General features: G+C 43.6%; 1 protein-coding gene across 2 annotated transcripts; it reads left to right on the plus strand.

The window, feature by feature from the left end:
* The first annotated feature begins 185 nt into the window (after positions 1-185).
* On the plus strand, positions 186-21,889 carry dtx2 (deltex 2, E3 ubiquitin ligase). Of its 2 annotated transcripts, XM_036989824.1 has the most exons (9): positions 186-1,196; positions 1,782-2,367; positions 9,303-9,361; positions 11,048-11,221; positions 12,736-12,797; positions 14,003-14,164; positions 15,344-15,505; positions 16,920-17,009; positions 19,777-21,889. In XM_036989824.1, exons 1-9 carry the CDS (start codon positions 887-889, stop codon positions 20,041-20,043), a joined length of 1,872 nt encoding a protein of 623 aa, XP_036845719.1. In that variant the 5' UTR covers positions 186-886; the 3' UTR covers positions 20,044-21,889. The 2 variants fall into 2 exon arrangements, with proteins under 2 accessions (XP_036845719.1, XP_021473319.2); XM_021617644.2 differs by lacking the exon at positions 11,048-11,221.
* The last annotated feature ends 614 nt before the right edge of the window (positions 21,890-22,503 follow it).

The raw sequence follows: 22,503 nt of genomic DNA on the forward strand, positions 1-22,503 counted from the left end.
ATTTCAACACTGAGGTTGAAATAATACTGTGAAATTATGATAATGCACTTTTAGTGCTGTTTGAAAAGGCCACATGAAATGTCTGCCTGTTTTGGTGGGATGGAATTTTGGCCTGTGTAGTGACATCACCAGGCAGTAAATTAGTTAATAGACCAATAAGAAAGAGAGTTCCAAAGCTTTCTGCCAATGACAGCTAGTTGTCAGTTTTCCCCTCACCACTCTCAGCAGTCCTAGCTAAATTGTTGCTTGAGAAATTGCTATTTTTGTTTGTTTTTGACCATTTTAATTGAAAACAATCACAGTAAGGTACTTAATTGTTACCCAGAAATGATTTGATATAGAGGTAAAAACGGCTGCATTGGAGCTTTAAAAATACAATGATGTGCGCATGTCGTCATTTGCCAAGCAACGATTGTTCCGACTGTTTGGTTTATCTGTGGTTTGCGTAGCTAGCCCGTTTGAGTTTGTTGGAATGCAATGATTAGTAAGCTAGCATAGCTCAATATATTTCCGCATCTAAAGATTTATTGCTTCGCAAGGTTTGCCAAAATGCTTTTAAACAATTTGCTTGAGTGTTTGCCGCCTGACCTCGAATCAGTCTTCTTGTAAAAATGGGTCATTTTAATAATCCAAGCAAGCTAACTTTAGCTACATCTTGCAAATTGAAGATGTTTTGCTAGCTAACTTAGTTAGCTTAGTTAAGTTTGATCGCTACAATTTATTGATAGGGTAGCAGCAGGGTGTCCTGTAGTTTGGCAAAGTGTTAAAACGTGTTTTGTCCATCTGACTTAGCTTCTTAGCCTAGCTTGCTACGTTAGCTGAATTAGCTAGCATCAGCTTTTTCTATCGTTTACTGAATTTGACGTATCGCTACTATCTGTAAAATATGGCCACTGCCTCTAGCTCATGTGTGGGGATAAATGGGTCTAGAAATGGACCCTCTCTCTCTACACCGACATTGGTAGCACCTGGACAATCTCAGCCTATGGTAGTTGTATGGGAATGGCAAGATGATCTTGGCTTCTGGCGACCATATAGCGGCCAGGTGAGCGGCTATATCGAACAATACTTCTCTCCGCGGGGACACAGAGGTGGGGGTCCTGGCTCCACCAGCATCAGCCTAGGACAATCCGATCCCAGCTTGTCGCCTTATCTCATAGACATACCAAGCTTGAACCAGTTCCGCCAAGATACAGGTAATGGAATTAAGCCACTGGCACTGTGTGTGTGATGTAGCTAGTTATTACATTTACAAATTAACTGAAGCTTTCGAGCTTTGTTGTGCCCTAGCTAGCGCATCGTTAGTTAATTTACGTTAGCTAGCTGTTGTAGTTAGCCTCCATAAACCAAAGATAATAGCATTGCTTATATTGCTAACATCTATAGCGAACAGTCTTGTTGTTTTCCAGCGATGTCAATGTTTTCTTTGGGTAACTAGTTGGGTAGCTGGCTAACTCGAAAACGAACGTGACAGACATGATAGTAGGCAGTGATACAGCCAAGTCTCTTGGTTGGAAAGTGGGGCGGATTGGACAAGTCCAAATGTCCCTTGACACCTGCAGCCTGTGATACAAACTTGTCCAGGAAAATGGAGAAAAACAGCAGGAAGTCTTCTCAATAGCACAGGATGTGTAGTGTAATGCTTAGCTGACATTATGAAGGCACACCACTAGGTACTAGACTATAATACAGACATTCACTGACGTGTGACGTCTACTGCAACATTTTCTGTGCAAGGCACCTTTACCTCTAAGTATGAATTCACTGTGTTGTCTTTCCAGGGAAAACGCGGTCTGTACGCCGTCAATTGTTTGCCCAGTCCTCAGGCTTGGGTAGTGGAGTATATTGGGAGTGGGCAAATGACGAAGGAGGATGGACTCCGTACGAGACTCGCACTTCTATTCTACTAGAACACAGCTACCTGGCACGGCAGGCCACTGCGGATATGGCCTCACACGGCTATAACTACATAGTGGACCTCACAGCGCTGGCCCAGGTCAACAAGGCCACAGGCTTCAGGCGGCAGGTCCGACGGCAGGGTAACTTCCCCTACCCGCTGGCGTCTGGCGCCTCTGTCATCCACTCAGGCCCAGCTTGCTCCTGCCACCAGTGTCTGAGCCACAGCTGCACTGGCCCCATGCCCAGCCGTTCACGCCACTCCTTTTCCTCTGGGCAGCTGAGCCGGCCCAGCTTCCAGGGCCCCAGCAGGGCGGCTGGAGCTCACCCCACCTCGGTGTACTCGCCCTACCCCAGGAGGCCTCTTTCTGTGGGGGGCATGGCGTGGGGAGGTCCCTGGCCCCCGACACCCTCCGCTAGTCAGTTCCCTGGAACTCCACTGTCTTACCCTACCAGTGGCAATGGCTTAAGGTAGGTTGGCTTTGTTTGAATAGTCATTGTTGTCTAATTTAGCAGCTTATCTATTTATACTACCCACTTGAGTAACTCTATGCGCTGATTTTTTTACATTTTATTTTTATTTTGTTTAACCTGGTAGGCCAGTTGAGAACAAGTTCTCATTTACAACTGCGACCTGGCCAAGATAAAGCAAAGCAGTGCGACTAAACAACAACAGAGTTACACATGGAATAAACAAACATACAGTCAACACAATAGAAAAGTCTATATACAGTGTGTGCAAATGAGATAAGATTAGAGAGGTAAGGCAATAAATAGGCTATAGTGGCGAAATAATTACAATTTAGCAATTAAACACTGGACTGATGTGCAGAAGCTGAATGTCCAACTAGAGATACGGGTGCAAAGGAGCAAAAAAAAATAACAGTATGGGGATGAGGTAGTTGGATGGGCTGTTTACAGATGGGCTGTTTACAGATGGGCTATGTTCTGGTGCAGTGATCTGTGAGCTGTTCTGACAGCTGGTGCTTAAAGTGAGAGAGGGAGATATGGGTCTCCAGCTTCAGTGATTTTTGCAATTCGTTCATTGGTCATTGGCAGCAGAGAACTGGAAGGAAAGGCAGCCAAAGGAAGAATTGGCTTTGGGGATGACCAGTGAAATATACTTTCTGGAGCGTATGCTACGGGTGGGTGCTGCTATGGTGACCAGTGAGCTGAGAATAGGCGGGGTTTTACCTAGCAAAGACTTATAGATGACCTGGAGCCATTGGGTTTGGCGGTGAATATGAAGTGAGGGCCAGCCAACGATAGCATGCAGGTCGCAGTGGTGGGTAGTATATGGGGCTTTGGTGGCAAAACTAATGGCCCTGTGATAGACTACATCCAATTTGCTGAGTAGAGTGTTGGAGGCTATTTTGTAAATTACATTGCCGAAGTCAAGGATCGGTAGGATAATCTGTTTTACGAGGGTAGGTTTGGCAGCATGAGTGAAGGATGCTTTGTTGCGAAATAGGAAGGCAATTCTAGATTTAATTTTGGATTGGAGATGCTTAATGTGAGTCTGGAAGGAGAGTTTACAGTCTAACCAGACACAAGTTTATTTGAAGTTGTCCACATATTCTAAGTCAGAACCGTCCAGAGTAGTGATGCTGGGCGGTCGGGCAGGTGCGTGCAGCGATCGGTTGACGAGCACTAATTAAACATAGCCTACTGTTAGTGGCTCTGACATTGAGGATGCGTCTACACAGGCAGTCCAATTCTGATATTTTGCCCAATTAGTGGCAAAGATCAGAATTGGAATGTTTGCGTAAATGCATACTTAAACCAAATTGTTGTTTTGAAGAGATTTATTTATGTTTTTAAAAAAAATAATAAAAAAAAAATGTATGTTGAGCTATTTGACACATTGGTTTGGGGTTACAATATGTCACAGTGATTGATGTCCTCTAAAGAGGAAGTGGTGATATGCAGAATTGTTTTGCAGTGGATAGGAAACCAGATTTGGGACTCAAAGCTCTGCTCGGTCAATAAGCCAGCTGATGTAAGGGTCACATTACATTAACTGGTGCATCTCACACACTTCCTCCCATTGTTGTTACCATGCGGTCCCTGATAGTAGTAGGCCTAAGCTTTGTCACTCCTTGTGACGAACAAAGCACAGGGAAGAAAGTGTGCATACTAGTATGTTATTCTTGTGACAGTTATTGCTTTTAAAAAATAAAAAAAAAAGCTGTGATGCCACAGAGCGCTAAAATACATTTTGTGTGGAAAAAATGGCAGCATGGCGCAATGTTTAACATAACAATGAACATACTGTGACATTCACGTTGTACTCCAAAGCCTTATCAACTTGGAGAAAAAGCACACAGAAAAGCGTCTGACGCTGGATGTGCTCAACTTCGGTAGGCCCTCTGCGTGTGTAATGTTTCACTATGTATGTATGTTAGACTCCATGGCCGCGACACACATTCTCTTTCATTTTCTCGTGGACGTCTGTATGGTTTGAGGTACAAACTTTCTGAAAATCGCTTGGTAAGTCACTGGTAAGTGTAATATCTTGCGTGGAATTATACTTACTGGCTGTTTGTAGCCTGGAGCAGCTGGCCATGTGGCCAGCCCCTCTTGAGTGCTCCACTTGCTGTGCACGGTTGATCTGTATCTTCCGCCCGTGGTTTGTCATGCTTGTATTTTGTTAGCGTTACACTAGAACTCCTTGTGCATCTATTAATATATTGGTGGCTCTTGCTGCCACAAACTGTTTTCCTTACACCGAATAAGCCGGACGGCAAGTTACGTATGTTGTGAATTGCTTTAACATGCCCGGGCTCTCTGCTAATTACCCTACAGGTTTTTTTTCTTGTTCTTACCCTGCAGAATGTAAGAATATCGTGGTGGGCTGCCACTACGTTGAGACATTGACTTGGGAGTTCCTTAACGGAGTTACTCCATCAAATGGAGCTGTTTTGTTTTCTGCTTCGATATTAAACCGGCTAGGTAATATTGTAGTTGGCGTAATTATTTATTTTTTTAAGTAAATAAAACGCACACATCAAATCCATTACCAGGTTGCTGATATTATTATTATTTTTTTTTGTCTGCCTGTTTTTCCCACATGGGTCTTCACTGTTTTTTGCAGAATTTATCCCTAAACCAGGTTCCTATTCCTCTGTGGAGGATTCCCCCTCCTGCCTCATGCTGAGGAACGAAAGCGGGGAGGGGCACAGCGTGTGGTGGAGAAACAGCCTGTTAATCGTCACCGCCAAAGGGACGTGCCTAGGAGTCCCAGGCGCTCGGGGTGCCAGAGGAGAGGTGGGCACACCCTTCCTCGGGCACACCCTGATACACGCTTCCTCTGCCACTTCTGCTGATCTCACAGGGAAAAGTGGGAGGAGTGTGTGGAGTCCCCATGGGTGTTGTCCACAATGCTTAAGGGGTACCGACTCCAATTCCGTTGCCGACCTCCATCTTTCAGGGGCTTTCTTGTCACCACAGTGGCCGACCCACTGAAGAAAACCTTGTGGCTGGAGATCTCCTCACTCCTGGACAAGGGTGCCATCCACAGGATCGAGACAATAGAACTGCTAGGTGGGTTCTACTACACTTATTTTGTGGTGTAGTACGATTCTGGCCCTCCGCAACCTCAATGGGTACTTGAAGGTACTGAGGTTTCCACATGCTGTCCCCGGCCTGTGTTTTGCAGGCCGTGTCCAGGGACCAGTGGTTTGTGAAGCTGGACCTGAGGGATGCGTACTTCCATGTTCCTGTTCACCCAGCTCATTGGCAGTATCTCCGATTCGCTTTCAAAGGGGCGGCTTACGAATTCATGGTTCTTCCCTTCGGCCTCTCGTTGGCACCCCACACTTTCACAAAGTGCATGGATGCTGTCCTTGCACCTCTCACATCCTGAGGGTTGTTGATCGTCAATTACTTGGACGATTGGCTGATTTGTGCCCCGACGAGGACCCAGGTTCTGTCAGACAGACATGCTCCTGACCTACATCGGTGGACTGGGCATTACTGCAAACAACAAGAGTTGTCTGGCGCACACCCAGAGGGTGGCCGTCATTGGCATGGAACTGGACTCAGTCCTCTTGAGAGCACGTCTGTCCACCAGAAGGGTTCAGGCGATCTTATCTTGCCAAGACCACTTTCGACAGGTGCGGGTGGTATCCGCCCTAACCTGCCAACGCCTGTTGGGCTTGCTGATGGCGGGCCTCATTGCTGATTCACCTGGGCCTGCTCCATCTCCGGCCTCTTCAATGGTGGTACAACTCCCATTGGCTGTACCCGAAGCGCCACCGCCAGCTGCGAGTGACCACGCAGTGCCTTGGGGCATTGAGGTGGCGATGTCATTCCTTTCTCTCAGGTGGGGTGGATATTCTGAGATTGTGCCACCGGTCAGCACAGACGTCTCCCAGATAGGCTGGGGGTGGTGTGTGTGTGACCAAGGGCAGGTCGGCTGTCGACTTCCCTTGGGGCGGCAGGCACATCTATACACTAGAGCTCTGAGCTGTACTGCTGGCCCTTCAGTCTTTCCTTGTACATCTCAAGTGAAGACATGTCCGTTCTCACCAGGACAACACCCATAGTGGTGGCTTACATGGGAGCTCCTTCTCTGGGCTCAGGAACATCTAGCGTCTCTACGTGCACGTACCTGGCATCCTGAATGTGGCAGCAGATATGCTCTCGAGTGCGGGCCAGCCACCATGGGACTGGAGCCCACATCCCCAGGTGGCGCAGCACTACTGAGAGGAGTGCCCCTCGCTGAAATCCAGCGAAATCTGGCCAGCTGGGCTTCATCTTGCACCTTTGCTATGTACCATCTGGTAAATGTGGCACCTCCCTCTGCGGTTGATTCGGCGGTCCTGGGTTTAGCTTCCCCTTCCGGGGACATCTTCCCGGGACACCCCTTCCACATTGACGCCCCCTGTGTCTCATCCCGGGCTAGGACTTTGCCGCTGGCTGGCCAGGTCCCTCTAGCACCAACTATATCTGTTACGGGTATACAGTGGGGCAAAAAAGTATTTAGACAGCCACCAATTGCAAGTTCTCCCACTTGAAAATTACAGGCCTCTCATATGATAAATTGGTACACTTCAACTATGACAGACAAAATGAGAAAAAAAATCCAGAGAATCACATTGAAGGATTTTTTTAATGAATTTATTGCTGGTATTTTGGTCCATTCCTCCATGCAGATCTCCTCTAGAGCAGTGATGTTTTGGGGCTGTTGCTGGGCAACACGGACTTTCAACTCCCTCCAAAGATTTTCTATGGGGTTGAGATCTGGAGACTGGCTAGGCCACTCCAGGACCTTGAAATGCTTCTTACGAAACCATTCCTTCGTTGCCCGGGCGTGTTTGGGATCATTGTCATGCTGAAAGACCCAGCCACGTTAAATCTTTAATGCCCTTGTTGATGGAAGGAGGTTTTCACTCAATCTCACAATACATGGCCCCATTCATTCTTTCCTTTACACGGATCAGTCGTCCTGGTCCCTTTGCAGAAAAACGGCCCCAAAGCATGATGTTTCCACCCCCATGCTTTACAGTAGGTATGGTGTTCTTTGGATGCAACTCAGCATTCTTTGTCCTCCAAACACGACGAGTTTTTACCAAAAAGTTATATTTTGGTTTCATCTGACCATATGACACTCACAATCTTCTTCTGGATCATCCAAATGCTCTCTAGCAAACTTCAGACGGGCCTGGACATGTACTGGCTTAAAGCAGGGGGACATGTCTGGCACTGCAGGATTTGAGTCCCTGGCAGCGTAGTGTGTTACTGATGGTAGGCTTTGTTACTTTGGTCCCAGCTCTCTGCAGGTCATTCACTAGGTCCCCCTGTGTGGTTCTGGGATTTTTGCGCACCGTTCTTGTGATCATTTTGACCCCACGGGGTGAGATCTTGCGTGGAGCCCCAGATCGAGGGAGATTATCAGTGGTCTTGTATGTCTTCCATTTCCTAATAATTGCTCCCACAGTTGATTTCTTCAAACCAAGCTGCTTACCTATTGCAGAATTAGGCTTACCAGCCTGGTGCAGGTCTACAATTTTGTTTCTGGTGTCCTTTTGACAGCTCTTTGGTCTTGGCCATAGTGGAGTTTGGAGTGTGACTGTTTGAGGTTGTGGACAGGTGTCTTTTATTTATACTGATAACAAGTTCAAACAAGTGCCATTAATACAGGTAGTGGAGGGCAGAGGAGCCTCTTATAGAACAAGTTACAGGTCTGTGAGAGCCAGAAATCTTGCTTGTTTTTAGGTGACCAAATACTTATTTTCCACCATTTTCAAATAATTAAATCCTACAATGTGACTTTCTGGATATAGTGAAACATAATTAAGGTTATGTATGAAACCACGGTTACGTGAGCTATATGGATCACTCCAATCCTCCACGGTGCTAGAGGTGCCTCAAAGATGTAGAGAACGTGTGTCGCGGCAATGGGGTGTACATATAGGGGCAGACCCCAGCCGTGACGCAGGTGTACACGGGAGTAAATCTGTAAATCCTCACCTCGGATGTACACTACTGTTCAAAAGTTTGGGGTCCATTAGAATTTCTTGTTTTTGAAAGAAAAGCACATTTTTGGTCCATTTAAAATAACATCAAATTGATCAGAAATACAGTGTAGATAGACATTGATACTGTTGTAAATGACTATTGTAGCTGGAAACGGCGACTTTTTAATGGTATATCTACATGGGCGTATAGAGGCCAATTATCAGCAACCATCACTCCTGTGTTCCAATGGCTTGTTGTGTTAGCTAATCCAAGTTGATCATTTTAAGTAGTACACTGCATTGTACGAGATCTTCAGTTCCCTGGCAATTTCTCGCATGGAATAGCTTTAGTTTCTCAGAACAAGAATAGACTGACGATTTTCAGAAGAAAGATCTTTGTTTCTAGCCATTTTGAGCCTGGAATCGAACCCACAAATGCTGATGCTCCAGATACTCAACTAGTCTAAAGAAGGCCAGTTTTATTGCTTCTTTAATCGGAACAGTTTTCAGCTGTGCTGACACAATTGCAAAATGGTTATGAAATTATCAATTTGCCTTTTTTTTAAATGATAAACATGGATTAGCTAACTCAACGCACCATTGGAACACAGGAGTGATGGTTGCTGATAATGGGCCTCTGTCGATATTCCATAAATGTCAGTTTCCTCCAACGGTAACAATGTCTACACTGTATTTCTGATCAATTTGATATTTTAATGGTCAAATGTGCTTTGCTTTCAAAAACAAGGACATTTCTAAGTGACCCCAAACTTTTGAATGGTAGTGTATATATTTTAAGTAGCTCTCATGTAAGAAAAGGTTTGAGACCCCTGATCTAGTGTTTTCAAACTTTCAGAGAACCGACCACATCAATTTCTCACTTGTTTGCAGAAGCAATGGTGTATGGATTCATTAATGTCTGTTTTCCTGTTTCCTCTGCTGCAGTGTCCCTGCCATCCCTCTGCAACGGAATGGATCCACCAGTGTGAGCTCAGCCCTTGCAGGTAAAGCAGTCCCAAGCAATTGATCCAAACGTCCACCATGGTGGTACTACCTGTATTTTCAGTTACTATCAATGTGAATTGTAGTGGTTTGGATCAAGCATTGTTTCTTGGTGGTGATGGCAGAACTGTCTGCTCCATGAATTTCATACCTTGGTTTTAAAGTAACAGTAAAGAATGTTGCGTGTCTACAGTGACAAGTTATCTATTGAGTGTCAGTCTGTTCGGGAGCAAAACTTGACAAAAATAGAACAAGCATACATTGTTTCAGCCAAATGTGTGGCCTATAGCAAGCTAAAGTCTTAACAAAGACGGCTGATACACCAGAAATGGTCTACATATTCGGCTGCACTGTTCAGCAACCGTGGTTTAGTAAGCTTATCTCATAGACCTGACAGATTTTAGAGGCACACCTTTTGTTTATCAGCTATTAAAGCAGCAATACAAATCTTTTTTTTTGTGATTTCATGGCAGTGACCATAGCTCCTGTCGTTGGTGAGAAAGTAATTTGTGTCTCTCTGGACAGCTGGCCTATCGCTGTACATCATCTCCACAGACCAGGCCCTGTTTTGCTCTGGTCGTTTGCCCACCCACGATGGCGTTTGTTTTCCAATGTAGTCTTGGGTTTGGGGGCTTAGTGAAAAGGGGTTACTTTATTTTTATTTTGTATTTTACCCCCTTCTCCCCAATTTTGATATTGTCTTATCGCAGCAACTCCCCTACGGGCTTGGGAGGTGAAATTTGAGTCATGCATCCTCCGAAACATGACCTGCCAAACTGCTTAACACCTGCTCTCATAACCCGGAAGGAAGCCAGCCGCAGCGATGTGTCGGAGGAAACACTGTTCACCTGATGACCTAGGTCAGCCTGCAGGTGCCCGGCCTGCCAGGAGTCGCAAGAGCGCGATGAGCCATGTAAAGCCCCCCCGCCCAATGGGACTCCCGATCACTGCCGGTTGTGATACTGCCCGGGATCAAACCCGGGTCTGTAGTGACACCTTAGACCGCTGCGCCACTCAGGAGGCCCAGATCACTATTTTTATTTTCGTCACTCCTAGGGTGGTGGTGTTTCATCCAAACTTGTTTTTTTTTTGCTGGTTATTTAGGAATGTCCAGAATCTCTTAGCTAGCAGTTTAGCTTTTTACGCTGAGAGGACTATGCCGTTGAGCCAGCAGATAGGCTAGCAATGGATACTGACAGCAATTCAGCTTCTTTTGTTAGTGACTGTTCAAAAGGTTATGATGAGCCATGATCTGTGAGGAACACATTTGTGCTGAAATGTTTTGTGGAGGGCTAATGTGAAGTTAATTTGACAGTTTCTGAAGATTTTCCTTTGGCATATTTTTATTTAATTGTATTGAGGCAGAACCGAACAATAGCGCTTTTTTTAAAAGGAAATCAATTACAGAACTGCAATAAATGCACTTTATCATATCAGCCCACATTTATTAGTCCAGCACATGTTATTTACTGTATAAATCCTGATGACTTATTATTCCTGAATCTGAATCATACCAAGCTGGAAGCGCCTACCAAACTTCCCAATATAATTCCCTCTTGTCCATGAGTAAGTCCCCCCCCCCCCTTAGTCACTCACTGCTTTATCCACCATGTCTCATCTGTTTGGTTTCTCCTCCCCCTGACTGACCCCACCCCCTCTGCATGTCTCCCCGGGGCCTCTCACTCCAGGCATGGCCTCCATTTTGATGTCAGCAGTGGGACTCGGCGTGCGCTTCACGAGTGCCCCCCTCCCGCACCCCTCCTCCTCCGTTCCTCCTCCCCCCAGCAGCACCAGCAGGCCCGCAGGCTCCAAAACTCACAGCAGCAGCTCGGTTAGGAGGGCAAAGAGGCAGCACAGGACAGGTAGCTACGCCACCTTCCCCCACCAACTCCCCATTGGCTTGCATCCAGCTCTGTGCTTTGTCACATCCAATGCTTTCCATCGTTGTCATCCCAAATCCCTAAGTTGGAATATTTGGCTTGTTATGCATGTTGATATTTTTATATGTGCCTTGTGGTTAAAAACGAATGCCTGCCTTGTGAAACCTTGGAGACGTCCGAGCCAGTATTTCCTATTCTCACTCAGTTTTAGGATCTCACTATTCAATACACAATTCTTAGAATCAATGGGAGTGGTGGGGGGAAACTGAAATCTACTGGGTTTGACTTTACTTAAAGGTGATTTGCCAAAAAACATGGACATTGCACGGTGTCCCTATCACTCCCATTGACTTTCAGCTTTTTTTCGTGGCTGTTTAAAGAAACCTGAACCATCGATTTACATTTTCTCCTGGCGCACACTACTTTCAGGGTAAGGAACCTTCTATCAATAAATTGTAAAAATATCAAACTTATCCTTTTAAAATCAAATATTGTGTTCTTAACCTGAATGGCATCAAAGGCACTGTTTAGATTTTCTGCAGGCTTGTATAGCTTCTTTTCATTTTTCCTTTTACATGTGCTCTCTTCTATCGCATTCCAATGCTCACTTTCTCTAAGAATCCTTTGCCAATCTGTGACTCAATCATTCCTATCCATAAATCAGTGAGTTGTAATTGTTGCTTGGCAGTCGACAGTGTTCATTAGCTAACAGTGGTGTGAACTAGGCCCTAATCTTGCTGTTTGGTTACAAAGGTTGCAACTCAAAACAGAACCCCTAAACTCAACGCTGAGTTGCTGACATACCCTGTAGCTGTTCCAGAACAGACTGATACTCACAAATCATCGAACAATGAAGCGTCATCCCAAATGGCACCCTATTCCCCATAGTGCACTGATTTTGAACAGAGCCCTATGTTGTGAATAGGGTGGCATTTGGGACACATCAGCCCCTAACTAAGGAAGAGTGTGCTTTTGGTACATTGGTGGATAAGTGTCAATCTCTAACCCTCTTCTCTCCCATTCATCCACAACTGTCATGCATTAATACTGTGTGCTTCAATCTGTCGACTCGTGTTACATCTTTGAGCAGCGCTTTTGTATGGTACAGATTTGCCAACAAAGCCGGCCAAAAGTTTGAGCTGCAGTGAAGTGTGTAGGCTACATCTGCAGGATGAGTCGGTTATTTCTGCAGAAATATAAAATACAACGAAGTGAATTGTCAGTTAGTGTTTTAACTATATGCTATAAAATTGCGTTTTTTGGGGGGGGGGTTGGACATTGTGTTCAATAGCAAACTGAAAAACAACTAGGCTACCACTAGTTTCCACTGAAATGATTTAAAAAAGCAATACTAAAGACGTTTTTATTTAATTTCTTATTTTAATCCCTCCTGTGTTGTCGTATGTCCTGTCTGTAAATTGAGGGCCTGAGTGTGGTTTTGTCTGTCATCTGGTGGGCGTCTCTCCAACTCTGTTCATTGTCCGCTGTCCCCCCAGCACATAAACCAGAGGATGTCATTCACCGCTACATGGAGGAAGTGGCCTCTGCTCAAGACGAGGTACGCATTTCAATGTCAAAGATCCCCTCCTCCCTCGCCTCCTTTCTATTGGTGTGGGGTGAAGTTACCCCTAGATGCTTATCTTTGGTCATTTTAGCATTTTCCCCACTAATGGTTAAGGTTAGGTTTCCACTAGATCTGTACCTAGGAAAACTTCTCCCCGCCCTCTTTACTCAACACTCACGGAAGAAGGGCTCTTGCAGGAGAATCAGTCATGTTTCCTCGTTCTGGTACACTGAATCACGGTAGGCATGAAATAAACTATGTAAACAAAAGCAGGTAGAGTTCATCTCAGATCTTTTGAAACCATTTTGTGAAGATTCATTCATGACACAGGTGATTTAAAAAATATATGTTTTTATACTAAACCACTTTGTATTGAAGAAACTTTATTTTGCAGAGAAAGTGCAATATGCAAGTTGAAAGAAATATGATTGCTCTAAAATGAACACAGGTTATTTCTAAAGTAGTTTGAACAAGCCAACTGCGATTTTGCATAGAAATAAACAATACTCCATCCATATCACCAAGTCATCCCAACCTCAATTTAGACTCATGATATAATATCATATACAGATCCTGTCATTCTTGTTATCATGTAATTACATGTACAGCATAACCTGGGGTGAAAGTAGGTATGGTCTGGTACAGATTCTCGGCAAATGAAATGGTGGAAAATGAGCTAAGATGCTATTACACCCTCATGTATTACTACCACGTGAAAAATGTGCGAATGGACTCCAAAATGCGGTGTGGTTTGTTGAGCACAGAATTTTTTGCCAAGGCAGTGATGACTGACTGAGGCGAGCAGGGACAGCAGTGGAGGCATCAATCATTTAAGGCTTCAAGTGAAGACCTAATGACAATCGCTGAATGTCATTAGGCCTACACTTTTTGATGTTTTATAACCATGTCTCTTTCCATTGATCAAATGGAGGTTGCACAGTGCAATGTTTGGATGCTTGAGTTATTTGAGTGGATGAACGTGCACAGGTAGCCTACATGAGTCTTTTGAAGTGCTTTGTTTGACAAACTGATGACATGACTGGTTTATGCCACATTTAAATGAACTCTTAAATGTCATATCTTTTACTTTTTGGACCATAAATAAATGTATTGCCCGTGCAAATGTGTGTACAGACCTCCGTGTAACGGGAAGAAATTAAATCTATTTTCACACCTTAATATATTGTCTCTGGATTTAGGACTGCATCATCTGTATGGACCGGCTGTCGTGTCCGTCGGATTACGCCGTGGCGTCCGAGGGAGCACAATCCATCCCTCCCGGCGCTGTGGGAAAGTTCACCAAGTGTGGACACACCTTACACATGCTCTGCATGCTTGCCATGTACAACAATGGAACCAAGGTGGGTGCCACAGAGATCCTAATAATGACTTTCAAATTTAATTCAATGGCTTGATGTCTTGAGCCCACATATTGTCCTAAAAAGACATTAACGTAAAATAAGACTTAAGGAACTATAAAGGCATGTACTTGCTTTTTATGTATTTTACCAGTTAAGTTGACTGAACACGTTCTCATTTATAGCAACGACAATTTATTTTTTATTTTATTTTTTTTTTATTAAGAAAAAAGACTGAATAGTTACAGTAATGAAGCATTATAACTGCAGGCTAAAAGTTGTTACCCACAACATATCATAAACACTATCACATATGGTGAAATCAGGCTAACATTTTAGTTTATGGTGATATTCTTATACACTCTGTGGCCAGTTGAGTAGGTTCACCACCACGTTCAAGAAAATTGAACTCCAACAAACAGTGAGTCACATGGCTGTGGCTTGCTATATAAAGCAGACAGGCATCGAGGCATTCAGTTACTGTTCGGTTGAACTTTAGAATGGGCAAAACAAGTGACCTAAGCGACTTTGATCATGGTATGATCGTTGGTGTCAGGCGTGCTGGTTCCAGTATCTCAAACGACCAGTTTTGTGAGTGAAAACAGCTCGTTGAGGAGAGGGGTTGAAAGAGAATGGCAAGAATCGTGTGAACTAACAGGCAGTCCACAAACAGGCAACTAAGTGGTGTGCAGAACGGCATCTCGCAACGCACAACTCGTTGGTCCTTGTCACGGATGGGCTATTGCAGTAGATGACCACAACGGTTTGCACTCCTACCAGCTAAAAACAAAAAGCGGCTCCAGTGGACATGTGATCACCAACACTGGACTACTGAGCGGTGGAAAAACATTGCCTGTACCGATGAATCCCTGTTCCGTCATGCTGATGGCAGTCAGGATTTGGCATAAGCAGCAAGAGTTCATGGGCCCCATCCTGCCTGGTGTCAACGGTACAGGCTGGTGGTGTGATGCTCTGAGTAATGTTTTCCTGGCACATGTTAGGGCCCTTGATACAAATTGTGAAACATTTGAATGCCATATCTAGTAGAGTCCATGCCCCGATGAATTCAAGCTGTTCTGGAGGAAATGGTTGTTCAGACCTGGTACTAGATTGGTGTACCTTATCAGTTGAGTGTAACCATTTTTAAAGAAAATGTGCGATTCTGACTCTGTCCCCTTCCAGGATGGCAGCCTCCAGTGCCCGTCATGCAAGACAATCTACGGGGAGAAGACTGGGACCCAGCCCAAGGGCAAGATGGAGATCTATAGTATCGCACAGTCCCTCCCCGGCCACCCAGACTGTGGAACTATCCAGATAATTTACAGCATTCCCCCTGGGATACAGGTAGAGAGACGGAGACACACACACACCACTCACTCATTAACACTGGGTCTGGGGTGGGCATTTCTTAGTCCGGGCAGGTGTGCATGCAGGCTTTTGCTCCACCGAAGCAGTAACAAAAACGAGGCTTGCCACTATCCTAAGGTTCTTTCTGACTGAAACCATACCATTCAGATGGGCCAAGAGATACAGATGCGGGATTGGACCTGCGCCTTCCCCTCATGTCAGTATTCTCATCTATCTTCCCCGTCACCAAGCCTACTGGTTAAGATCATTGGGCCAGTAACCAAAAGGCCGCTGGTTGGAATACCCCAGCAGACTAGGTGAAAAATGTCTCTGTGCCCTTGAGCAAGGCACTTAACTCTAATTGCTCCTGTAAGCAATGTTCCCTCTGTTTTTTTCTGGCACTGAGAATTTCAGGTCTGCTGGGGGAAAGAAAAAAAAAAGAGAGAAAAAAAACAATGGCGGAAATGCATCCCATAACATGAAAATAGCTGCTCTATCCTTGAGCCTACAGTAGCAGCCAATATATGATGTTCAATGTTGTCCTATATTCCATAGGACTTTAGAAAAAAATATGCAAGGATTGACATTAACCTGTTTAGCCACTTGTCTTTCAGACAAGGTGACTGAAAATGTTAGGGTGTTTGACGCAAGAAACCACTTTACAAAATAAAATGCATTATTATTCCCATACCACTTATTACAGCGAATGACACAAATTATGCTACCCTCTGCCTATTGGCTACTTAGCTTATTCAAGCTGGTCTCAAAATACAACACTACCCCCCTTTATGACAAAAAAAGCTCTTTACCGGACTCCCTTTTTCCATTATGTCCAGAAATGTTCATGCTTTGTACTCTTGTTGGAAGCAATCACTCCCCTATTGCTGACTACAAATTTAGCTATAACTGGGCTAATAACTAACTAGCAAAGGATATGAACAAAATATGCATACGTGGCTACATGCAGCTCTTGCTTTGATCTCAAAACAAGCGCATATACTCACAACCACAGCTGTATAAACAGTCCAGTTCAAAGTAAATGACACAGATCCATATATGCCAATGGTCTTTCTGTATATAGGCCCACTGCAGCTTTTATTGGTTATGCCGCACTGGTTGTAGATTATGGGCTGAGTTGTGGGCAATAGAATCCTACTCCAATGCGTTCTGCCTACAACAGAATCCCTTGTGTAGTTTTTGTTTCGGGATGTTGCATTTAAAGTGGCTATTGCGTTGATTCGATCACAATTGCCACGGTAAAGGGAAACGTTGATGGTGTTAATAGGGAAAACTCTAGAACATCACTCAATGTTCTAATCTCGTGTTTCTCTCTGTTCTGCCCGGGGCTACTGCATGCACATTGACTGTAAATCGCTCTGGATAAATTACTAAATATTATTTATCTCTCCAGGGTCCAGAGCACCCTAACCCGGGGCAGCCATACACCTGTAGAGGCTTCCCTCGCTTCTGCTTCCTCCCAGACAACGACAAGGGCCGAAAGGTAAGCAGCTAACACAGCCTCTATAGCAGAACGGACAGACTCTCTGCAAACCGAATCAAATACAAAAATAAGCATTTCTTAAGACCACATAGTTCCTCTGTGTTTCAGGCCGCTTTCTTTAATTTGGTCTCTAATGAACAATCCTTGTATGTGATAAAAAATAGTCAAGTCTGATTATGCAGTTTCAGTAAAAATGCTGAGTGAGATTTAATAATGACATGTCTACCTTGATGTAGTGTGCCAATTCCTCATTACCATATTAATTTGATTTGCTACTCATTGCAACCAAATCTGATACTCAAATTGTTTTGTTGACTTAATTTATTGAATGCGTATTTACTGTACAGTGAGGTAAATGTTATGCTGGGTATATTGATAATGCATCCCAATACATTTGCAAAGTAAATCAATTTCCATATCTGATCTCTCACTGTCAATGTGAAATCAAATGCACATACAGTGCCTTGCGAAAGTATTCGGCCCCCTTGAACTTTGCGACCTTTTGCCACATTTCAGGCTTCAAACATAAAGATATAAAACTATTTTTTTGTGAAGAATCAACAACAAGTGGGACACAATCATGAAGTGGAACGACATTTATTGGATATTTCAAACTTTTTTAACAAATCAAAAACTGAAAAATTGGGCGTGCAAAATTATTCAGCCCCCTTAAGTTAATACTTTGTAGCGCCACCTTTTGCTGCGATTACAGCTGTAAGTCGCTTGAGGTATGTCTCTATCAGTTTTGCACATCGAGAGACTGCAATTTTTTCCCATTCCTCCTTGCAAAACAGCTCGAGCTCAGTGAGGTTGGATGGAGAGCATTTGTGAACAGCAGTTTTCAGTTCTTTCCACAGATTCTCGATTGGATTCAGGTCTGGACTTTGCCTTGGCCATTCTAACACCTGGATATGTTTATTTTTGAACCATTCCATTGTAGATTTTGCTTTATGTTTTGGATCATTGTCTTGTTGGAAGACAAATCTCCGTCCCAGTCTCAGGTCTTTTGCAGACTCGATCAGGTTTTCTTCCAGAATGGTCCTGTATTTGGCTCCATCCATCTTCCCATCAATTTTAACCATCTTCCCTGTCCCTGCTGAAGAAAAGCAGGCCCAAACCATGATGCTGCCACCACCATGTTTGACAGTGGGGATGGTGTGTTCACGGTGATGAGCTGTGTTGCTTTTACGCCAAACATAACGTTTGAAAAATTGAAAAAGTTCAATTTTGGTTTCATCTGACCAGAGCACCTTCTTCCACATGTTTGGTGTGTCTCCCAGGTGGCTTGTGGCAAACTTTAAACGACACTTTTTATGGATATCTTTAAGAAATGGCTTTCTTCTTGCCACTCTTCCATAAAGGCCAGATTTGTGCAATATACGACTGATTGTTGTCCTATGGACAGAGTCTCCCACCTCAGCTGTAGATCTCTGCAGTTCATCCAGAGTGATCATGGGCCTCTTGGCTGCATCTCTGATCAGTCTTCTCCTTGTATGAGCTGAAAGTTTAGAGGGATGGCCAAGTTTTGGTAGATTTGCAGTGGTCTGATACTCCTTCCATTTCAATATTATCGCTTGCACAGTGCTCCTTGGGATGTTTAAAGCTTGGGAAATCTTTTTGTATCCAAATCCAGCTTTAAACTTCTTCACAACAGTATCTCGGACCTGCCTGGTGTGTTCCTTGTTCTTCATGATGCTCTCTGCGCTTTTAACGGACCTCTGAGACTATCACAGTGCAGGTGCATTTATACGGAGACTTGATTACACACAGGTGGATTGTATTTATCATCGTTAAGTCATTTATGTCAACATTGGATCATTCAGAGATCCTCACTGAACTTCTGGAGAGAGTTTGCTGCACTGAAAGTAAAGGGGCTGAATAATTTTGCATGCCCAATTTTTCAGTTTTTGATTTGTTAAAGTTTGAAATATCCAATAAATGTCGTTCCACTTCATGATTGTGTCCCACTTGTTGTTGATTCTTCACAAAAAAAATACAGTTTTATATCTTTATGTTTGAAGCCTGAAATGTGGCAAAAGGTCGCAAAGTTCAAGGGGGCCGAATACTTTCGCAAGGCACTGTACCTCTACCGTAACAGATACAAAAATACAGGTTAACTTAAAGGAAAGTTATTTATTTTATAACTGAATGTCTTAGTAATATGTTGACAATTTGAGGGGTATAATATATCCTCACTTTGTATAAATGCCTCTGTCTCTATTCTGTCTATTGCTAGCAGCACCATTTCAACAAGTCATATTCTTGGGATGTGTAAAATGTACATGGGCCTAATCACCTTAATTCGCTAACTCGCACTTTCGCCAAATAGCTTCAGCCGGTTGTGCGACCTTGGCAAAGTTTGCTGTTGGATATCTATGGAGATCATCAAATTACAATCTTTTCTAGTTCATCTTTTAGTTCTCATTAAATTTGTAAAAATGTACAATCTAACACTTTTGACATTTATTTTTTTAATCTATTCTTAATCTAAACACTACTCATATTTCAGAGCACATGTTAAGGTTTCAAATGACACCAAGACTGGCTTTGTACCATCTATGTAATTGTAGTGTCTTAAATAAGACCAAGGTAATGCCAAAATGTCCCAGTTCAATCAATTTCTAAATTGTTTTGCATACAGACTTCAAAGGTATGCCAAATATCCTTTCCCCAAAGGACCTTTCCATGGATTTGATTTCCGGAAGATCCAAAACATCATAAATGTGTGGAGCATGTCATCTCTAATTTCATTTTTATTTCACGTCAGGTGCTTGAGCTGCTGAAGGTAGCGTGGACGCGGCGCCTCATCTTCACAGTGGGCACGTCTAGCACCACGGGCGAGCCCGACACGGTGGTGTGGAATGAGATCCACCACAAGACTGAGATGATGTCCAACGTGTCAGGCCATGGCTACCCGGACCCCAACTATCTGGAAAATGTGCTGTCCGAGCTGTCCTCCCAGGGGGTGACCGACGACTGCCTGGTCAAACAGGAGGGCCCCAGCCAGGGAGGAGCGTCAAACTCTGGACTGTGAAACTGACCCTGAATCAGTTTCCTCAATGTCACTACTTCAACATAGAGAACATATTCACATTCCCACTTGGATGTTTTTTTTTTTTTTATCTTATTAAATATTCAATGCGAAGCAATGTTATGTCAAAGTGCAGTGTGCAGAATACTGCACATACTGATAATGTGGGGTTTGTTGTGGACTTGATTTGCTGTAGTAGCGCTCTACCAGCTCTTGGTTTAGTCACCTGTTCCCTATATAGTGAACTTCTTTTGACCAGGGCCCATACGATTCTGGTCAAAAGTACTGCACTGCATAGGGAATAGGGTGCCATTTGAGACACAACCCTTTTCTTAAAAAGTAATGTGCTTTTTTTTTTTTTTCTTTTTTTTTGGAGCAGCCTGATGTGTCGCACCTCTTGGCATGCTCCATGAAAGGTGGCAGCTCTTGCGTGGGAACACAGACGTCGGTAGCACTTTAGTTTTGACAGTGCATTTAATTAACACTTATAGTAATTACCAGGTTAATATCTGTGATTGTTTTTCAAATTGGTATATTATGCAAATACTTTAGTGATATTTCTCTTGAAAAGCAATGTAGGCCTACTTAGGCAAATCACTGTATACACAAACACATTAAATACTATACAAAATGGTAGCAAAGTGAGTACCTGCTTGATTGTGTTATAATGGGAGGGGGGAGAGAACTATAATTGGTAATTTTCATATTTGTCAGTAATGAAAGCACTGTAAAGGAACAGATGTCTAAATGCCAGTTCATTAAGAAGCATAACATGGAAGAGAAACTTCTCACTTTGCCTTTGGTTCAGCATAATATAAATATTTAAATGCATTATTTAACCATTTGTAATTTGTTTTACCCTAATTTGATGGGAAACACGTGGATTTGTAATGCAGACTAAGCTGGGCCTGTATTCACAAAGTATCAGTGCTGATATTGATCAGGTCCTCCCTGGCCTATGTAATCTTATTATCTAAGGCAAAACTGATCCTAGATCACCCCTCCTACTCTGAGATGCTTTATGAATACGGACCCTGATGCTTTGCTACACCCACTTAGAGCTACAGAGAAGTATGGAGACCTCCTTAAAGTTTTTAACTTTGGAAGCGTTTGTGCATTTTGGAAAGCTTACAGGGACTCTTGAGCTGAGCCCTATACTAGTACATTGTTTTGAGGAGTTGGCAAGGTAACTTTGGTCAACTCTTGAGTTAACAGGTACCATGAAAGTGGGTCATCTTTGAGCCAGGTACATTTTTAAATGGCAACGAGTCCTTTAGAACTAACCAGCTCCAGGGCAGGCTGTGTTCACATTGCCCTAAAAAAAAGTGAACTGGGCTGTGGAATTCAAGCGAACTGAACTTTGACCAGCTCTTGATGGTCTGTTTGATTCTCTTCGGGGGCTCTTGAGGGGTCTGAGATCCTTTTGGAGTGTTCACAATGCACAAATTAAGCAAACTGCATGCGTTCACAAAAATTGCCTGGAAGGGGGGGGACCAAGTGTGAAAACACCCTTAGAAAACCTTGAGTAGATCTCACTTAAAAAGAGGAAGGGAAGTGCTACTAAGATTTCACTTCAATTGTACCTACCCCCTAGCTTTGCACTAGAAGATTTAAAAACAAAACGACTTTACCACAGGTCAATTCACTTTCTCTGACAATCTGGACAAAATAGCATAGCCATCGAGCAGTCTGAATTTTTCTTCTTCGGCATGTTTAGGGTATATTAACCTGGATCGTTCAATTCCACAGCACTGCTGTCCAACATGCAGTTAGGTGACATTTTACTCGGTATTCAGGTGTATGCAAGCATTTTGAAAATGTTCTCCGCAATAAAGAACTGCTAAATGAATTCCATGTTACTCGTTTGTAGTGTTGACTAGCATAATTTAAATAATTTAAGTATCTTTGGTTCTTATTCTTTAGCAATCGATTGAAAATAATTAATTTTACTTTTTGAGGTGTTAGGAAAGGAGTTCGTGCCAAAGCTACATTCTAAATCCCATCCATAGAGTCCAGCAGCAACTGGGTCAGGTTCTGGTAAGTGATGAATTAACTGCTTCATCTGGCCCGACTCAAAATTCAGGATAGAGGACGCCCTGTACCCTGCTAAAGCCAAGCTGTCTTCCTAGACACTAGTTCGGGTGTGCAGATGCTGTCTCTCCTGGACACCAACAGCCTCGCTAATAGCGATACTCGGCACTTGCATCCAACATCTGGTCCGCTTACTTTTCATGTTAAATTCAGACCGGTTATGGAACAGTTAATTAATCAGACATAGCGAGTATACATATTCGTAGGATGACTAGTATGTTTATGCCACGTTCATAACAACTGGGAACTCGGGAAAAACGAGCTCCGACTGGGAAAAATGTATTTGATCGGTATTCCAACTCTCCTACCTCTTTCTAGAGCTCCGACCTGAAGATCACGGACATCATGATTTGAACTCATATTTTTTCCCGA

Source organism: Oncorhynchus mykiss, chromosome 10 (assembly GCF_013265735.2).
Source record: "Oncorhynchus mykiss isolate Arlee chromosome 10, USDA_OmykA_1.1, whole genome shotgun sequence".
Taxonomy (NCBI): Eukaryota; Metazoa; Chordata; class Actinopteri; order Salmoniformes; family Salmonidae; genus Oncorhynchus; species Oncorhynchus mykiss.